Below are 13,412 nucleotides of genomic sequence, written 5' to 3'. Positions count from 1 at the left end.
TCCAAGTTGCTTTGTTTTTAATGTTTCTTTTTAAGGCACTTTCACAGACTTGTACATTTTTGGTGTGCGTTAGGCCCTGCTCTTGGTTTCGGTATCAGGAACGTAAATTACTATTTGAGGAAAGCAGAAAAGTTTTCATGACTTCCTCAGATGGCAACCGTTCCCAGATTCCGACCTAAAGCCGAGTCCAAAATGCTACTTTACACTTTGGATTCTATTTTTTTTTTTCTTTTTCTTTTCACTTTTTTGTATAGCAATTCAAATAGTAACATTTTTCAGGACTTTTTAGATCTATAAACTGATGGCACTGTGGAGATTATTTCCCTAAATTGTCCTCTGTGTACATGAGTGCATTGATGGGGGCACCGCAGGGAACCGTCCTGGGACCCTGAAGAGTAAATAGGGATCACAATAGGTGTTGGTGGAAGCCAATAGTGCATCTATTTGTGTGTTTTTGCACAGATAATTCTGTTGACATATGCATGATGAAGTGTCCTCCAAAGTATTTAAGCCATTCAATTGCCCTGACTATGTTGCTAGACTGGTCCCTGCATGTTGTTCTTGTTGATCAGATAAGAAGGGAATGTCAAACACAGAGGTGCCGAGTTCCATGTCAGGATGGCCCAGGTGCCAGCTTATCTCTCCCTGTATTATAAGGGATCCTTTTAGATAAGCCAATCTCATTCCAATGAGTGACTGCACAGCAAACTCCTTCGCACTCCGGCAGCCTGTTTAGACAGACAAATGCATGGTTCAAGCAAGAATCGGCCAGTCCATGTATTCGCTTATACAGAGACTGAACGATGTTGCCGCCGGCTGCCCCATTGAAAACAATGGATGCTGCAATGCGAGGGCACACAGCAAGATAGAACGTGGCACGATTTGTTTCCCACATCGCGGTACCATGCAGGAAGACTTTGTCATATGTATGACCCCATTCACATAGACCCGGTGTTTTAGAAACGATAAAAGCAGATCACCGATACGGCCGTGAGGGCTAATTCAGAAGGGCATGCAGTTTCCCGGGGATCAGTATGTATTGAGCTAAATGACAACTATGTTCCCATATGGGAGTGTAACGCTCATGCTGTACATGGTAGAGCCCGGGGGCCCCTTGGTTTTAGCTCATGGGCTCCCACTGACAAGACTTTGGAAATGATGTTTACGGTACGTTCGCACATAGTGGAAAGTAGTGCAGAAAATCCGAAGCAAAACGGGTTTAAAAAAAACAAAACTGTCAAGATCCACACTATTTGTGCCAATTTTGCAGTTTTTGATGTGGATCGGCAGCAGATTTCAATTGAAAGGTTGTAATCTGCCACAGAGGAGCATTAAAAAGTCCAGACCAATGGTGCAGATTTTGATGCAGTTTTGATGGAAGATTTTGCATATTTTCTGCTACAAGTGAGCGTACCTTTTTGGAAAACTTGGATACAATGAGTCTTTGTACTGAGAAAGAGCAAAACGCTTTTCTTCTCTTGCGTCTCCCACTTGCAAGGTGCCAGGGAACGTGGGCACGGCTTCCAAGTTGCATGCAGGTTGACCACAAGAGGTATAACCTGTTCTAGCTCAGGAGCCACACTCTATTCCTTAAATGACTTCTTTTGTCTTCCCCACGGAAGTCAGTAAGGAAAAACTCCCTAAAAAGGCCAAGGAAATGCTGTGTGACCCGAGATCTAAACAAGTTGCATCCACAAGGTCACTGCTTGTCACAAGGTCGTCCATTCTCCTATATTTCTAGTGGGCAGCGCTGTTATATTGTGGCGGCACACACTGGTCATAAATAACACGGGCACAGAGGAGGGTGAAGACTCCCTGCCTCAGGTGAGAGGGGCTGCTGTCTGGTAGGAGTAGAGGGGGCTGGGGGGCACAGATTCCATGAAGCAGTTTACATTCCAGGCCTGAGAAGTGACATTCCGGACTGTAGCTGACGTGCAGAAGAGGAATGTGCGATGGGAGGCCCTGAGCGAGGGAGCAGCGGTGACAGCACATCCAGTAGTAGGAGCTTCTGTGCTACACCAGCTGCACCGCCCCGCACACTGTGGGAATCCAGAGGCCAGGCATTATCTGCAGAAAGTAAGGAGAAGCAAGTAACCACTTCCATCTTCCTGGATACGTCATCTCTGGGAGACTTGGCCGCTGCTTCCCTCCGCTCTGCCTGCAATGCTTGCTTCTCTGGGATCTAGCTTGGACAGCTATGAAGGAAGGGCTTGGATTAGATTTTTCTTCCAGTTGCTTTGGAACCGATGCCTGATACTTCCTCTTGTTCTCATTCAATGATCGGGTTTTCTCTATAAAACCGACAACAACTTTGAGAACTCGTCTGGTGAAACTTTAGGGTAGCACACCCACCGCCATCCTGGACTGGCTGCTGACCTCATAATGTAGCTGGAGACTCTCTGGAGCTGGCAGAAGTTGGAAGCTGAAATTGTGGAAAACTTTTTTTTTTTTTTTTTTTTGCCCCCTCATTTGTACAGTTTTTTAGGAGTTAATGAAATACCCTGTGGCAGTCGAGCATATACACGGGTGAGTATACTCGCACCGCGCCAGCTCTTCTTTACCTTTTAATGTGGGTAGCTGTTTGTCATGTAAACCCTGCAATGTATATCATTGTGTATACATCTCAGTGATGGACTATTGATTTTTATGTAGCTCATTGTGTTGTATTGTACTACTTTAATGTCTAATGTGCTTCTAGGTCTTAAAATTGTGCCTTTTTGGTAAATATCAGTCTCCTGCAGTGGGATATTTTTAATGCTGAATTTGCAAAAGTAATTTTCACATCTGACCGCTGGACTTAATAAAGTTAATGTACTTTGTGGGTCTGCAACCCTTGGGTCCGTCTAGGCAGGGTTCACATGGAAATCTACAGCAAACTGCAGCACAATGTAAATGAATGGGGTTTTCAAAGCATAATTCACATGTTGCAGAAAAAACTTGCATGGATAGTTTTATTTTTTTTCAAATATTCAGATCCTCAGCACGCTTTACCGCTGCAGAAAGGGGGCAGATTTCATCCTTGCTATTGAAAAGGCGAAGTCCACATCCAAGTATGGAGCAGATTGTCCTGCATCGTCTGCCCAGTGTGAACGGAGCTTATTGTTTTAGCTGTAATTGTTCATGCTTTGTTAATTATTTTCTCACAGTAAGGCCGCCTGCACATGAACAGATTTGCATCGCAGAATCCACGGTCGGCGTCCGCAGCAAATACTGTTCGTTGCATGCTCTGGAAAAGCGCTTCTTCCTGCACACTTCAGGAATTGAATTGCGATTTCCGCAAGAGGAGGAAAAAGGTTTGCCCTTTCTGGGTATTTCTTCAATGAAAAAAGTTGTTAAAACACACAAAAAACTTATTGAAAGAATCCCACTGGCCCTACAAAAAATCCCATTGGTCCAAAGATATGGAAACCAGTGGTTAGGAACTTCATCCTGTGGTGTGGCATGTTGCCATGGGGAGGGGCAAATTCGACAGGGGCTGTGTTCAACATGGTGGCCATTTTGAAAGCCGCCATCTTGGAACCAAGTCGATATTATCAAATAGGCAAGGGTGCATGTGATGTATGTATCTGATCCAGAATTTGATGAGGAATCCAAATATATGCTTAAATGTCATGTACATTTATTTCCGCCAAAGCTATTCACAATTTTTTTTTCATGACCTGGAACCCAACAATCTTAGAATATGCTTGCACAGGTGTCCAGGATCCGCTGTCGCATGTGCGCTTGTGTAACTATTGGGAAAGCCGAGTTCTGCAGCCAGTCGGTGAAAGGATTTGCTGTATGAATCACTCTTTATGAGCTCCGCAGCCTCCCCTTAATCATACTGCTTGTTGTGTCTTGTTCCCTGCAAGGAGGGCAGGGCAGTGCCAGTCTCAGGTGTGTGGAAGGTGCTAATAATCTCTTACATGCAGGTAATCTTCAGAAAGTGAAAACTACTCATTTTGTTCCTGAGTGAAACTTAGCCATTCTTTGTACCCCCTTCTGTGGTTCCTCATTTTGTCCTTCAAGTAAAAGAGAACTGAAGTCATCCCTGCTGATGTTTGTTTGTGGATTTACATCCTAATGACTAATCTAGTTGTAGGGGACTTTAGAAGTTGTGTGCCCGAGTGGCTTGTTTTGGGATTCAGTGATATCAGGGCTTGTTCACACAAGTAGAGGCTTCTATGGCAGGTTATGTAGGGTAGAGACACCCGGGACGACGTTGACGCAGAAGCGGTGCAGTCAAAAACAGTGTCGGCCTACCGCTACAGCGGGTTTTAAACTGAGTGGTTGTATGATTTTGGTGGAAAACTGCTGTTTTAACAGCAAAACTGCTTGGCTGCCTGTCAACGGGCGAGGCGGAATATCGCTAGCGATATTCCGCAGTGGGGGAGCAAGGGGGAAAAATGACAGGTCTCCGCAGCATGCCGCGATTGGAATTCCACGAGAGGAGAATCATTATGATTATCCGCTCGTGGACGTCAGGCTGCGCTTTCCATAGTTAATTCTATGGAAAGCGTTCACTGCGGCCGGAATATCGCCGTGGACAGGAGGCCTAATGGTCTTTTGGTTTTGTTGTTGATTGTGCCAACATGGTTTTTGGACCCTTGGTGTTGGTGTCAATCCTGCTCTGTGTGTCTTTCTCAGACATTAAAGGGGTTGTCCCGCGAAACAAAGTGGGGGTATACACTTCTGTATGGCCATATTAATGCACTTTGTAATGTACATTGTGCATTAATTATGAGCCATACAGAAGTTATTCACTTACCTGTTCCGTTGCTAGCGTCCCCGTCTCCATGGTGCCGTCTAATTTTCAGCGTCTAATCGCCCGATTAGACGCGCTTGCGCAGTCCGGTCTTCTTTCTTCTGAATGGGGCCGCTCGTGCCGGAGAGCGGCTCCTCGTAGCTCCGCCCTGTCACGTGTGCCGATTCCAGCCCATCAGGAGGCTGGAATCGGCAATGGACCGCACAGAAGACCTGCGGTCCACCGAGGGTGAAGATTCCGGCGGCCATCTTCGCAAGGTAAGTAAGAAGTCACCGGAGCACGGGGATTCAGGTAAGCACTATCCGTTTGTTTTTTTTTTAAACCCCTGCATCGGGTTTGTCTCGCGCCGAACGGGGGGGCTATTGAAAAAAAAAACAAAAAACGTTTCGGCGCGGGACAACCCCTTTAAATCTAACACACAAACCTTTTTATTAAATCTGAGTCATACAGAGATTCAGTAGGAGATTCATACATACAAAACCGAGCCATAATACCGCTAAAATGGGAACGTCTTCATTATAGTGACCTTCAGTGCTGTCCCGCTGATCACTGAAATAAAGCGGTAGAAACGCTTTGCCCTTCGGCTGTGATCTGTGTTCCTCAGAAGGTCGATAGTGGCTAGTAAAGGTCTGTAGACTTCTTCGAGCCGATCTTCAGCTTCCCAGGAGTGCCGACCACAGCCGAAGGGACCCAGTGCTCAGCTAGACTTTTCTGTCCCTTGTTTTTAGCGGTTGCGGGGTCTCGGTGCCTGGACCTTTAATTGTTCCAAACTTGTACTGTCACTATGACATGTCAGAGGTTTTATGAATGTCTAGTTACTAATACAGAATACATTTAGGCTGCCTACACACGGGCGGCTGGGATATCTGGCCGTGAAGCTCAGCCCAATATTGTGCTCGGCACCATTCGTTTTCACGGCCGTGCAAAGCGGTTTTCCATGAAAAATGCCTCCCTTCAATTCCATGAGGTGGTGATCGGCAAGTGTCTCGCATTACACACTGTGCAACGTGTTTTACTCTCCCATTGAAGACAATAGGCAATGCATTCCAAGGAACGCTAAAAGATAGGTCATGTATATGACTCCATTCAAAGGAATGGGGTTCTTATTTGAGATTTGTGCATCTTGCAACGCAAAATCTCGCGTGAGTATCTCAGCCATGTGAAACCGGCCTCTGATGGAACGAAAGGCCGGAGGTTGTCTGAATGTGACACCCCCTTAACTAGTTCCCATGCAGTGCACCATAATGGGATCAAGTCACATTGTTCTGATGTCCTGTTGTGACAACATTGTATGCCATCAATGAGACAACCAAGGTGTGGCTTTGTAAATTCAGACGGGTCATTTAACATCAACATATACCATCATTTTAGAGGGATCTTCCAATCAAACGTGTATGGGAGCAGGGATGGTCAGCAATTGATTAATTTAAACCAAGAGAATTGGCTCTGGGAGTGTTCTCTTAATTCTATACTCAAATTAAAGGGGTTTTCGCATTACTTAGAATTGCTCCACAGCCACTCTGTATTTCCTTGGTGCTGCTGACCAGGACATGTGACTGCTGCAGCCAATCACAGGCTATAGAAGGTCACTGCTATGGTCAGTTGGTCAGTGATTGGTTGCTGCAATCGCATGTCCTGGTCAGCAGGAAGCATAGAGTGATGGAGCAATTTTAAGTAATGGAAAAACCCCTTTAAGATACATGATTGATGTTAGTGGGTAGGGATCATCGATATAGCTGCTAAACAAACGGCTTTCAGCTTCCAATGCATGTGAATGGTTGACTTGATTTTGTTATCCTAGTCACATGGATAATGGAAAAAAGAAGTTATGATTTGAAAATGCATCTTAAATACATAATTCTCAACATAAAGAATCCCTTTTGTAATGTCACATGTGTTCTGACCCCATGCATGCCCCTGGATGTGGCTGGTTATGTAATACAGAAATGTGCTGTATCAGATGCCTGCGATAAATCTCTTAAGTTGTTGTTACTGGGGGCGTGTAACTTCTTATTCATTATCTAAGTACGGCATACACTCGAGTAGAAGCCGGGTTTTTCGGCACATTTTTTTTGTGCTGAAAAAGCCCCCCTTGGCTTATACTTGAGTGCGGTAAAAAAAACAAAATACCCCACAATACTCGACTCCCAGCTGGCGTCTGTGTCCCCGGCGGTGCAGCAAGCTGCTTGAGAATTCTCCCCACTGTCCTCTCCCTGCTCGGCTTTGAATTCCCCGCCGTCAGCGCTGTGTAAGTAAGCGCTGTGATTGGATCGAGTGCCAACCAATCACAGCCGGCGCTTGATTATTCACAGCCATTCAGTGAATGACATCACTCAGTGGCTGTGACTGGTTTATCGAGCGCCGTTTGTGATTGGTTGGAGTTCGATCCAATCACAGCGCTTCCTCACACAGCACTGATGGCGGAGTAATTCATTTTTTCCCCCTTTTTTTTTTTACCTAGTATATGCTTGAGTGTAGCCAGGCTTCTATTTGAGTCAATACGTTTTTTTAACCCGTTTTTTTTGTGGTAAAACCTATTGACTCTGCTTATACTCGGGTCGGCTAATACTCGAGTATAGACGGTACTTTTAATGGGGTGTGATTTTCTATAACCCTTCAACTGGTAAAAAAAACAAACCCAAATCTTAGCTGTTTACTTCATCTTCACCCTGGCTTCTTACTGTTCTCCACCTGAGTCCAGTATATTGACTTGTGAGAAAAGGATATATGGGATAATCTCTCCTTTCTTGTCGTAAAAATTCATGATAACCACTTACACGCAACGATCACTCAAAATTCGTTCAAATAGGCGAAAGTGACAGATAATCGTTACGTGTAAACGCGAAGCATTCTTGCACTATTCGTTCACTTGCCGTTTATCGCTGAGTGTCAGCTGGCATAACCATAGTCGTTCCTTCACTTGTCGGTAGGTTTAAACGGCATTCGTACAGTTCAGTCTTTCCAATGATTTGAGGGGTGACTCATGCAGCAGTAGACAATGGATTTTTCTTAGCACTAATTAATTTCGCAATTTTCTCGCAATATCATCTCGCTCGCCTGTGTTCAACTGACTATTCTAAAACACACAGACGAGTTTTGCAAGCGGGTCTCTTTATGGCAGGCACCCCATACAGGCTGCTTCCTGATATGGACAGGAAATCTTGTAGAATGGCTGTCAGTCTGAGGTCATACAAGTAGGAGCCGCCCCGGCCTGTCCCATTGCATTCCTGTAATAGCTCTCTGCTGCATCCCATTATCAGAAGATCAATCTCTTGCTTCCAGTAAAAAAGTCAACCAAATGAAAGCTAGAAAATAAAAAACAAAAAAATGTAAAAATAGCTTTATTGTAAAGGGATCGTGTTTTCTATTAATTTGCATTTATTGTCTTTTCTTTATATTTGCATGCTACTATTAGTGATACTGATGTCCTGATGAAAGATTCGTGGCAAATACCTGCATGCGTAAAGTACCTAAACCTGAGAAATTCCAGTATACATGCAAAAAACAAAGGGGCATCAAATCCCCAATAATCCAAATTTCTCTTTTTAAGGCTAGTTTGATAAATGTCTCAGTGTTGTGTATATTGATGGTGGTTCAAGATGGCATAGCAGCTCTTTGAGTGGAGCTCTACAAATGACACACATGGTTGTATTTTTTCGCAGACCTATTTGTCAAGCCCGCTTGCAGAAACCAAATGTCTCCTTCGGAGCCCCTTCCATACACACTGAACACACACTGTTTAAATTATGGAAGTTCACTTGAGGATATTTTTATTAGATGATACAGTAACCCGTCCATTGCCTTATTGCTTCATGCTAGTGGAACCAGCTAGTGATAGTAGGTATCCACGAGGGATTTAAATAGAACTTTAAATGTACCTTGTGCTTTTATATGTTGCAGAAAATGAAAAAACCATAATCTTTCTACATTCCCATCACTCACCCAAAGAATCAAACTGGGTGTGTCGACTCTAGGAACCAGTCCAGTTACTTGTACTTGCGCAGTGCTGCTACTTTCTTAGTCTTTTTACCTGAAAAGACAAAAAGTGCAGTTTTTACACCCTCGGGCCCTGAGAGTATAGCTGATGGCTGTGTCCAGCCAAGAAGAAAGTTTCCATTGTCCTTGCATTATAATGTATAGACCTTTTGTGTTATTGCTATTTAGGAGACTTTCATAGAGACTCCCTAAAGCCTATAAGGAACCTTTTCTGTATGAAAAATCAATACGCACATATCTTATGAAGTCCCTGCAGAAAAAAAGAATGCCTTTTTCTGCTTTTGTATTTTTACCTTCTTACACGTTTTAAAAGCTTCATACTTGGTTTGCAGGCTCTCCTGTTTTCAGTTTCTGGCGTGTGTGTGTGTATTATTGTATCTTGATGCCACCGGAACTGGTGGGAGTCCACCAGGGAAAGGCTGTTTGACAGCCAGGTGATGCCCCCGTTTATGATTGGCTGCAGGGCTTGCTTCACTTTCACGGCTGCACAGGTCCACAGCACTGTGGTTTCCACATCACATTGTCGGCTGGCCATCTGCCTTTGTCGCTCTCCCCTCCCGAGGGTGCGGCATTGGCGACGCTACAACGTGCATGTGCTGCGGCGCTCCTGCTGCCGTCTCCGCCACAGCTCTCGGTGTAGGCACCAGCATTCTGGCCGGTACAGGAAACTTTTTGATCAACTAGTCACTTTCATAAGTGCACACAAGCTCAGCTCTCCCTCGCCTTTTTTTTTCTGCACTCACTGAGTACTATACAATATTTCTCCTTTGATTAACTGGTGGACTGTTTCCTGGGACTGCTGATAAAAGCAGAAAATTCACCCAGAGTGAGATACAGCCCTCTGTAATAGTAGCATGTTCTGTTCCCTGTCCTCCTGATCTCCTTCACCAAGACCCAGCACTGTCATATGACCCTCTGTCATAGCTCAGTGGACAGGTAGTGAATGCTTGTGCACAGAAGGGGATCAGGCAGGGGGAGGAGCTGTCAGTTATGTCTGACAGAAGTTGCTAAGATTTGAGACCTCCAGTCTGCAGCACCTTGGAAAACCTTGCAAGTACAGAAATGTAAACACATTTTGTAATGAAAACCAATTACAAAACGTCTTCATTTCCAAAAACAACATTTAAAAGAAAAAAGTTTAAAGGTGTACATAGCCTTTAAAATAACATTTTGGTTTCAGGACAAAATTCTATTCAGGGACCAGATGGAGTTGGATGTTATATTACCACCTCCTGGTCCTCCAATCTGTTGGTTCCCAGTTCTGTTGTTGGCTTTTCAAGATGGCTGAAGCTATATTCAAACTACCTAATCCCCCAGTGTGCTTTGGTAGTGTTGGACTACTACTTGCTTTCTGATTGGCAAGTGCTGCTCACGTGATCAGCATTGACCAATCAGAGAGCAGTGCATAGTGTGCTTCAGGTAGTTTAGAAAATTGAAGCAGCTATCTAGGATCGGGAACTGGTGGATTGGGTTTTGCCGCAGAGAATTACTACAGGTATTACACCCCTCCCCCTCTGGTCCCGGGAACAGCATTTTGTTACTAATTCGGAAAGTCTCTTTAAGCCCTTTTTTTCCTATTACAGTAGGGCTAATAGAAGGAGCCCATTTTTAAACTGTCTCTTTAAGAACAATGCAGTTTCTTCTAAAACGGATGATGAAAGCAGTCTACATCATCATTCCAAATCATTCTGTTTTATGTTGGTGGGTCTTTTCTCCAAGTTTTTCAGGTCATGTTCACAGTGAGAGCCTCCAACCTAATAAATTTAGTGCCCACAGCATTTCCTCTTCAAAGGAGATTAAGCATTTTAAGGCATTTTTTTATGAAGTCAGATACTTGCCCTTTGCCCTTTCTATTTTAGGCTGTAGCATTTTCTACTGTTAAGTGAAATTTGTTTTCCGCGTTCTGTTTAGATTATGAAGTGATGGAATTTCTTTGGATAGAAGGTTCTGTTAAGATATGTTCACATGATGGACTTTTCACGCGGTTTTCAATGTGTTATCCTGCGCTGAAATACCTGTGAAATCTACCTCCCGCAGTGGCGTTCATACGGACACAAATTTTTCCTGCCCCGTGTTGTATACCTATTGAATGAAAAAATGTGAAATGTCACTTATTTTAAGCAAACTAGTAATTTTAGGAAATTATAATGCCAGTGTTTCTGGTCGCCACACAGCTGTGCTGCATGCATGTCACAAGCACACACAGCTCTGCTACATGCTCGTCACACAGCTCTGCTATGTTGCTTTTGCATATGTGTTGCACGGGATTCATGAACTTCAGCAGCTCGCTGAGGAGACATGTTCGCTCATAACTTTCGCATATCTTCTACATGAGATTTACAAACTTCAGATGGTGGCTGAGGTAAAATGGTGGCTTGTCGCTGTAAAGTGTAAGCTTCATTAGCTTCACGGCAGCGTGGAGCCCTCTGTGGTGACATGTTTGCACGACAGCGACTGTTTGTTTCAACACTGGACAATGGTTCACGATTAGATGAAGGCTGGACTGGTGTTGGCGGCATTAGGACTTGAGATGACATGATTTCGCAATAGTGGTGAAGGTCTATGTTTCAATGTTGTTGGTCAATATGCATCGCCAGCTATGTATGTGGACATCAGTGAGATGTCCTTTATTGGAGTCTCCACACAGGTGTGCAGCGAGCCGAGGTGACTAGGAGCCGAGGAAACGCGTCGATCGTTTAATGCAATTGATGCGCCTACTATTGTTCAAACGATCGACGCGTTTCCTCGGCTCCTACTTATTTAGCCGATTCATCAGGATCAGAGTATCATGTTTTATTATTATCCACTCAGGAATGTATAGCCGGGTGTTTACAAAATCGTAACAATAAATTATAATAAACTGCACCAAAGGAGTGGAATAATTACACGAGATCCACGGTCTAATCCTTAATACAGTCAAGGCCGTATCTGGGCCAACCGTCTACTTTGTAACCTTTGGATCTCTGGGTAACAGACCAATTTCAGGGTGATCCCTATTATATTTTTATACCTCCACAAAAGCAATAACAAGTATCAAAATCCCTGTTTATTTATTGCTAATACAGTACTGATGACGGAGGTATTATTAAAATTTCTTGTCATATATGTTTGTCAATTTTTAATAGGATAAATAAAAGTTACTTTTTAATTGTAAAAATGATATTTTCTAGTGGGCCCTTTTCAGTGAATTAATAATCCTCCCGGTCTTTCATTTCCCTTGCATGATGTTTGAACTTTGATGGTTCTATACATTTAGTTAACTGCGGAGCAGAAACCTCCATTAGCCTCTTGACTTTACTTTTCTCTGTCCCCACGTGGGAGGAGATGTACTAAGCAGGTCAGTATAATCTGCAGTTATTACACGCTTATTAGTAGGATTCAGCGCTCCTTACCTTTTCTGAAGTCTGCTCTGCTTGTTCCTTTTCTGCTCCAAGCTGGTGCTTTTGATATCCTCAAGACGTTTCAATGTAGCAGAAAGTGTGGCTTTTTTGAAGGTACCTGTAGAACCAGATAAGCATTTTTTTTTTCTCAACGCCAAGCTATGAAAGTTTTGTCGAGCCAGGAGGAGCGCTCTAGTTGTGTGCGCATCAGAAAACTTAAAAGTATGTATTGATGAGGGAAGCGCCATAGTTTTGTCAGAATGAGGTCAAGGAGACTACGCTCTACTTTAAAAGCTGAACTTCTGCATTTTTTAACAGCATTCTAGCTGAACAGTCCTGCCTTTAAAGACCCAAATCTTTGAGTTAAAGCGACGAAAATCAGAGTTGAAGTCACCTCAGCGTTTCTGTCAAGGGGAATTATAGATCACGCGAGAATCCCTTGTCTTATTAGAAATAGGATTTTTTTCCCCCCAGCTCACAAATGGTTACGTTGTTTCATTATTGCGCACCCCCACCAGCATTTTGCCAGGAGTATAGCTGTATATTTTCCACATGCTTGGTGACTGCTAATGTGAACTCCCGGACAAGCCCCCATATACGAGTTCTTCTACGACATGGTGCGGGCAATGAATGGAATTTTCCGTACATTTCTATTTCAGCTATTATGTCCAGATTTAGTGGTCGTCGCACTTTCAACATTATAACCCTTTTTTTCCCCCTGAACGCCCTCTCACTTTCTGAATAGCAAGCTTTGTGCCCTGTCTACGCTGCCTTGGTTTTGCCTGTTATGTGAAAAGCAAAACATTCCGCCCAGAAAACTTATCTAACTTCCAGGTCTAGAATTCTATTCCTGGCGATCAACATGACACGAGAAGTCATCAAGCACATTTTTCTAATTTTTTGTGTCTACGTAGTGACTAAATTGGGCACAGACCTCCTATGACTATCACGCTGAGTTGATGTGTGCTATATCCAATTATTTTTGAACTGTTTTTTCTATTTATGTACTTTTTTAATGCAATTGCTCTGTATTTTTTTTCTTCTCCTAATTAGCTAATTATTCCACTCCTTGATGGGCTAATCATATCCGGTGTGGTGGGGCTGAAATGTAATTACGTGTCCTGTCTCTCCAACCAGGAGGTTGAGACGTAACCGTTGTAGACGTATTGACTTTATCTTACACTTGGTTTCTACTATCTTGTCGTCATGTGCCCCAGGCTCTGAGATCAGCGCTTGATACATTGTGAAGAATTATTGACATAAGTTTAGCTCTAAAGTACTATAGGCAATAT

At 43.6% G+C, this 13,412-nt stretch overlaps 1 protein-coding gene across 5 annotated transcripts in view; it reads left to right on the top strand.

Annotated features, from left to right (window-relative positions):
* RAPGEF2 (Rap guanine nucleotide exchange factor 2) overlaps positions 1-13,412 on the top strand; it is a 239,202-nt gene that overhangs the window by 124,138 nt on the left and 101,652 nt on the right. Inside the window, exon 1 of one of the 5 annotated variants that reach the window (XM_066573577.1) lies at positions 2,044-2,526. The exons of the other annotated variants lie outside the window; for them this stretch is intronic. Coding sequence (XP_066429674.1) covers positions 2,492-2,526 — 35 coding nt within the window. The 5' untranslated portion in view covers positions 2,044-2,491. Of the gene's footprint in view, positions 1-2,043; positions 2,527-13,412 lie in introns of those variants that run through there. 5 annotated transcript variants of the gene reach the window in all.

Source organism: Eleutherodactylus coqui, chromosome 7 (assembly GCF_035609145.1).
Source record: "Eleutherodactylus coqui strain aEleCoq1 chromosome 7, aEleCoq1.hap1, whole genome shotgun sequence".
NCBI lineage: Eukaryota > Metazoa > Chordata > Amphibia > Anura > Eleutherodactylidae > Eleutherodactylus > Eleutherodactylus coqui.
Note: the sequence above shows the minus strand (reverse complement) of the source record. Positions and strands in the feature narration are given on the sequence as shown.